The 6,381-nt window shown below is 30.2% G+C and overlaps 1 protein-coding gene across 1 annotated transcript; it reads right to left on the reverse strand.

The window, feature by feature from the left end:
* Positions 1 to 2,014: 2,014 nt before the first annotated feature.
* On the reverse strand, positions 2,015 to 4,517 carry LOC113845869 (fructose-bisphosphate aldolase, cytoplasmic isozyme 2). The gene is made up of 3 exons (XM_027473529.1): positions 4,239 to 4,517; positions 3,497 to 3,724; positions 2,015 to 3,185 (listed from the first exon to the last, which is right to left on the reverse strand). The coding sequence occupies exons 1-3, from the start codon at positions 4,264 to 4,266 to the stop codon at positions 2,377 to 2,379; spliced, it is 1,065 nt and encodes a 354-aa protein (XP_027329330.1). The 5' UTR covers positions 4,267 to 4,517; the 3' UTR covers positions 2,015 to 2,376.
* Between the last annotated feature and the right edge of the window lie 1,864 nt (positions 4,518 to 6,381).

A 6,381-nucleotide genomic window follows, 5' to 3' on the forward strand; every position in this document is an offset into this window, starting at 1 on the left:
ACGTTGTCAACGATTTTTTATTTTTTATTTTTAAGAAAAGAAACCGGTAAGGTGTGTTATGCTTGTCCACGTCGAGCCACATAAATAAGCACAAAACTTTAAAAAGAAATTGTTAATTTTGAATAATTTTCACGTGATATTATCTAATAAGTTGAATTTCTCAATGTAATATAACATTATGGAGCCAAATTGATAAATAACACATCAAATGTCACATGCAAGCTAGGATCCACGATACCATATTAAAATTTTATTTCATTTTAGTATATACACATGTATTTAATTTAGTAAGCTTACTTGGTTATGTTGTGTAGATAAAAATTTTGGGTTTTGGGTTCTAAAACAAAATACATTTATTTTGGTTATGGAACATGCTGTTTCAAATCATTCTAATGTGAAATACAAACAACAGATCAAACTATCCTAGCAAAAATGTTAAGGAAAACATGAAAATAATATTTAAAATATTATAATTCAGCAAGAAAAACTCAAAGTGTTTATTATTATTTTTTATATTTAAATTTATTATAAATCATAAAGAGTACTGCTTTTCTTAATTTCTATATATTAACCATAAATGTCACATATTAAGAAATATTAAAAAGTAGAGGGAGTATTTTTCTCGAGATTGAAAGAATTTGGAAACTTCTAAAAATATACATACTTTGTATTAATGAAAAGTTGATACTTCACATTCCTGAATTGCATTGCTCCTTCCACATTCAAATAAACGTGCGTATATAAATATAACACACGTGTGTTACTCAGTAAAATAATATTTAATATGGTCACGCAAACTCATTAGATGCTATCACATAAAAGCTAAGTGAATTTTATAAATAAAATTTTACACAGCATATGTGACAAAAAAAAAAACCAATTTCACGTAACAAAAATATGGATTACATTTTTGTGATGATAAATTTAAAAAATATTCTTAATTGGTAAAAGGCCTACTATTTTGAGTGGGTCGAATTCTAATTTCGAAGTTAAAAAAAAAAAGGATTGATTTCAACATTTTTCTTATTCACCATTAAATATGCACCTACCATGGACCAACTCTAGTGAACCATGTTCACTCACTTTAACAACTCTTCTTATAAGCCAAACAGGGCAATTTGGAAGGTATTCTAACCAAGTATATGCATTTTTATACATACAAAATAAAATATATTATTTAATTGTATATTTTATCTTATTTTAATTTTAAAACATGTCAAATATAAATGAAACATATTACATTTATATTGCTCAAATTTCTTCAACACTTAAGCCCATGGAGGAGTGAACAATGGAGCTAGCTGCTAGGATGTTTCCAAGTTGAATCTCATAAATACTTTTCCATTTTATATAAACTTTTCTTTTCTATTTTCCACGAGAAAAATTTTGCGGCTGACTCATGATATAGCTTTTCAAGGTCAAATATAATGAACTTGCCAGCTGTCATCTAGAAAATAATAGAACAAAAAATATATAACTTAATCCTTTAAAAGTATTTTTTATATTGTTTTGATTGTTAAATTTTTCTTAAGATTGACTCACAAAATTAATAACTTTCAAATAAGTATTTTTAATTTATTTGCATGATCGAAAATTTGACGAAAGTAACTCAAGTAATGCACTTTAGGATCTATTGAATTTAAGCGTGGCTTCTTCATGGAGATTGGGATAGAAGAGAGGATATTGGATGTGATTAAAGATTGTCCCGAAAGGAATTTTAAAACGGGTAGCGATGGAATTACTGGGTACAAACATTAACCAAAATACATAACGAAAGTTAAGACATTAGTTCAGATTACATAAAATCATTAACATCATTTAAATTATGTTAAATACTTTTATTGAACCTATAAGATGAACAATATAATAAAATATTATCAATTTGAAGATAATGCAAGATTAAAAACGATTGCATAAACCATTACTTTATTCGAGGGAACATCTGCAGCATTGCCATCAAAATCTTTACATTGCAAGTAAGAATCCAAAATTTAATGACTTAAACAGATATTTTGAACGCCATTGATTTATCACACATTATAATAAGTAACTAAGAGAAATCATCCATAGCAGATATAAAAATATGAAAACGAAGGAAGATAATTGCGAAATAAACACAAAGCCTCACTCAGCAGTGTCTTTTAAGAAAACAAAGCTACATCCCACACTTTTTCACGGGTTTGACCAATACACTTGAACCTAACACTAGGAAAACAAAAAAACAAAACAAAATTCAAGCGATTATTGTGTGTCGAGTCAAACCCCAATCTCATTAACAAGAAATTCAGCCGACTTAACCCTCTAAAACACAATAGACTTATTCAGTTGTACCCTTGATAGTTTTTAATACCAATGACTATCCACTAGTAACTTTGATCAGTACTTGTAGTCTTTAACATAGTTGCTCTCGGAGGAACCATCGCCACCCTTATAAGTTCCCAAAGTGGCCTCTGAATTAGCCTTGGCTCTTGTCAAGAAGGCATCTTGAGCTGCCTTCACATTTTCCTCCTTTCCAGCCCAAGCCTTAAGAGTGCTTTGTTGCAGTGCCCTTCCAAAAGAGAAAGAAAGAGACCATGGCTTCTTCCCCTTGACCTGGTTTATGGCATTGAGGTTGACTGATGCCTCTAGCTCACTCTGCCCCCCAGACAAGAAAACCACGGCGGGAACTGCAGCAGGCACTGTTCTCTGCAGTGCTCTAACAGTGTGCTCACCAACAACCTCAGGTGCCACCTTTGGACCATCAGATCCAGGGGTCACCATGTTTGGCTTCAATAGAGTACCCTCAAGCAAGACATGGTGATCATTCAAAGCCTTGTAGCATGCTGCAAGGACACGTTCTGTCACCTCGGCACACTTGAGAATGTCATGAGGTCCATCAACAAGGATTTCAGGCTCAACAATAGGAACCAGCCCATTCTCCTGGCATATGGCAGCATATCTTGCCAAGCCATATGCATTCTCGTTGATAGCTAGCTGAGATGGTTCATTTGGGCCGATTTTAAGCACAGCGCGCCATTTTGCAAAGCGGGCACCGGCTTCATAGTACTTCTTGCAACGCTGACCAAGACCATCTAGACCTTGAGTGGTGGTTTCTCCATTAGTTCCAGCAAGTTCAACTGTACCCTTGTCAACCTTGATACCAGGAAGCACACCACCTTCCTTCAACAACTCCACAAAGGGCTTGCCTATGTAAAATCCATTCACAACAATGTTAGTGTAACAACAATGCATACCACAAACTACCATCAATCTTCATCCATACAAAGGAAAGGAAAGCTAGATGCAGTACAGAAAAATTACATCCTATTATGCATACTAAAAATGCATGTTAAAAGCCAATCGATGCAATGCTCATCAATTCATGAATTAAACCTTTAAGATGCAACACATAAAGATGGTATACAATTATGCTCAATAACAATGCATGTTAAAGCCAATGAAGCAATGATCATCAATTCATGATTTCTGAATCAAAATTTTAAGATGAAAGGAGTACCTGCAGCTGTGCTCTGGTAGAGGGTTTCCTCAAAGAGGATGACACCACTGAGATATTTAAGAGCACCAGGGGTAGTGAAAAGGAGTTCCCTAAGAGCACGCCTATTGGATTCAACATTCTCTACGTTGATGCTGGCCAAACGCTTGCCAATTGTTCCCGTTGACTCATCAGCAGCAAGAATACCCTTTCCAGGGGTGCCAATGTATGCAGCATTGGCAATGAGCTCATCTACAAAGCCATCAATCACCATAATACAATCACAAAAATGCCCAAAAAATAAAAAACATTATTATAAACAAACCCAAATCATCAACAAAATAAACGGATAACAGAGATATCAAATTAAAAAAGTGAAAAAAAGAAAAACAGTTTCCATATATGACTGGGAGCTTCATCGGTTGAACACAAAGAAACATCGGTTCTGATGCAAAATTCTATAATTTTAACAAAACCCAATAGAAAAGCAACTGATGTAAAAGCACAGCACAGAGATAAATAATCAAGTAATTGTTTTTCATGAAAATTTCATCAGAAAGCCAGATCTGAGTTTCTTAGATCAAAACCCTAAACTAGGACCAATAATAAGAAACGATTGATACAAAATAACACAACAAAAAGCTAAATCATCAAATAAAAATGAAAAAAAAAAAAAACAGTGAGATCTAGAAAGATGCGACGGTTAAAACGATAGATCGAAGCAAGCAAGAGAGAATAGAGAAATTGAATCGGGTAAAAAGGGTACCATGGTACTTGCTCTTGAAGTGAGACATGATCGGATAGGAAGAAAGAAGTGGGTTTGAAATGGAGAGAGAGGGGTGCCGAATAAGGTTAGGTTGAGGAGTGAGAAAGAACGAGGGAGAAAATAGTGGGGTTTTGGGTTTTATAGCGAAAATGATGAAAAAAGAAGACAGTGGAAATGAGTAGTACTAAGAGTCATAGGAAACAAACTCGCGAAGCATCGACCTCGGTTATTTGTCTCTGTGGACTGCCGTTGGAAAGGCGGTTTTGGTTTTCCAAACCCACGTACTTCGATTCAACGGCCCGTCTTTATTGGGCCCAACGCCATTCTCCACCTCATCAATGCAAGCCCACCGTCCACTTGTCCACATTACACGCCCTACACCAACAAAATCAAATCCTTATTAATTTCCTTGGAAAAATGTGTGTAATTTCTTTAAGATTTAAATAAAAAAATTATGAAAAAATATATATTTATTATGTTAAAATTGTCAAAATATAATAAATATTTTTTAATAAAACTTTATTATCATTAATTGCTTATCTTCAACCTTAAGACTGAGATTAATAAACTGTTTTTAATTTAAAATAGAAAATCATACAACGTCGTTACCAGTATTCTAACCGGTAGTCATGATCATGTATGATTATAATCGGAGTTAGAAGAGCAGGAATGTGATTAGATAACTGATAAAAATTAAAAATTAAAAGATTAGTGAATCAGATTTATAAGTAAGACTTCTTATTCCTTGATATTCTATTAAATCTAAAATAAAATAAAAATCCTTATATCAAGGTCTCACGATATGATAATAATAAAAAAGGCAAGTCACAAACCTTTCAGATTTGACTATAAAGAACCCATGGCCAATGTCTATTAATTCAAAACCTTAAACATTCAAAGCCTATTTAAATAGTTTTTCATTGTGTTAAAATTAACATTTTTTCTTAGTAACGTAATTACTAAGGCATCTTGCCAAGGTTCTTCAAAAATCGAATCTTATCAATTTTGAATAATTATATTTTTTATATTTTCTTTCTTCTAAATCATAAGAGTAACTATAACTATCACTTTGATCACTATCACTATTATTATCCAATGACTTATCATTTGAATTCTCAATCGTCGCTGAAATTGTAGAAAAACAAAGTCCTTTAAACCTAAAGATATATTTTATTGATTAAAGTAATATATAGTTATAATTCAATAATTACCTCCATAAAGATATTGACGGTGTAAATTTTTGTATAAATTAAGTTAATATTGTTTTCATAATATGTATAAATAAATTTTACAACTTTAACACTTTTAAAAAACTAATAATTTTGATTTTTTTTTTAGTTCGCTTAACTATAATTATGCACCTTAAATATTTATGATATGAATCAAATCCTTTCAGCATAAAAAGCATAAAGTATCCATATCTTAATCTAAAATAACTTTTTAAAGTAACCATTTTAAAATCATTTTTATAATACAATTTATTTTAATGTTATATAAGAAATTTAATTGACATCACAATTTTTTTAATAAATAAATTAATATAAGTAAAATTTTAGGATGCAAAATAAATAGTTCAATATATTTTTACTAAATTATAATAATTCATTTATTAAAATATATACTAAAGTAAATGATAGCAATTAAAATACATATGTCTGTAAGGAAAAAATATTAATATTAACAAATAAATTATTATGTATGAAATATAGTAAAAATTTGAGGTCTAAAGATATTGATTAAAAAATATATATTTTTTAATTAAAACATACTTTTATGCAGAAAATTCCAAAATCAATTCATTTCTATTTTTATGAAACTAAAAATATTTAATTAATAAAATATATTTAATTTTTTAAAATTAAAATAGTTAAAAAATAAAATTAAGAATTAACTTATTTAATGTGGTTCTTCATTTTTATTAAAAATTTTAAAATATTACGTGATCCAATGCATAGATAACATTTTAATAAATTATACAAGATTAAATATTTGAAGTATTAATAGTAAATATTTAATTATATTAAATAAATTTAAATAAAAAGGAAATTTTTAATTAAAAAATAAAATATGTTAATATATGGAAAAAAAAAAAAAAACCTTCGGCATGATGAGATAGAAAACAAACTATAAAAAATACTCTTGT

This window comes from Abrus precatorius, unplaced genomic scaffold (assembly GCF_003935025.1).
Source record: "Abrus precatorius isolate BTA unplaced genomic scaffold, Abrus_2018 Scaffold8, whole genome shotgun sequence".
NCBI classification, from domain to species: Eukaryota; Viridiplantae; Streptophyta; class Magnoliopsida; order Fabales; family Fabaceae; genus Abrus; species Abrus precatorius.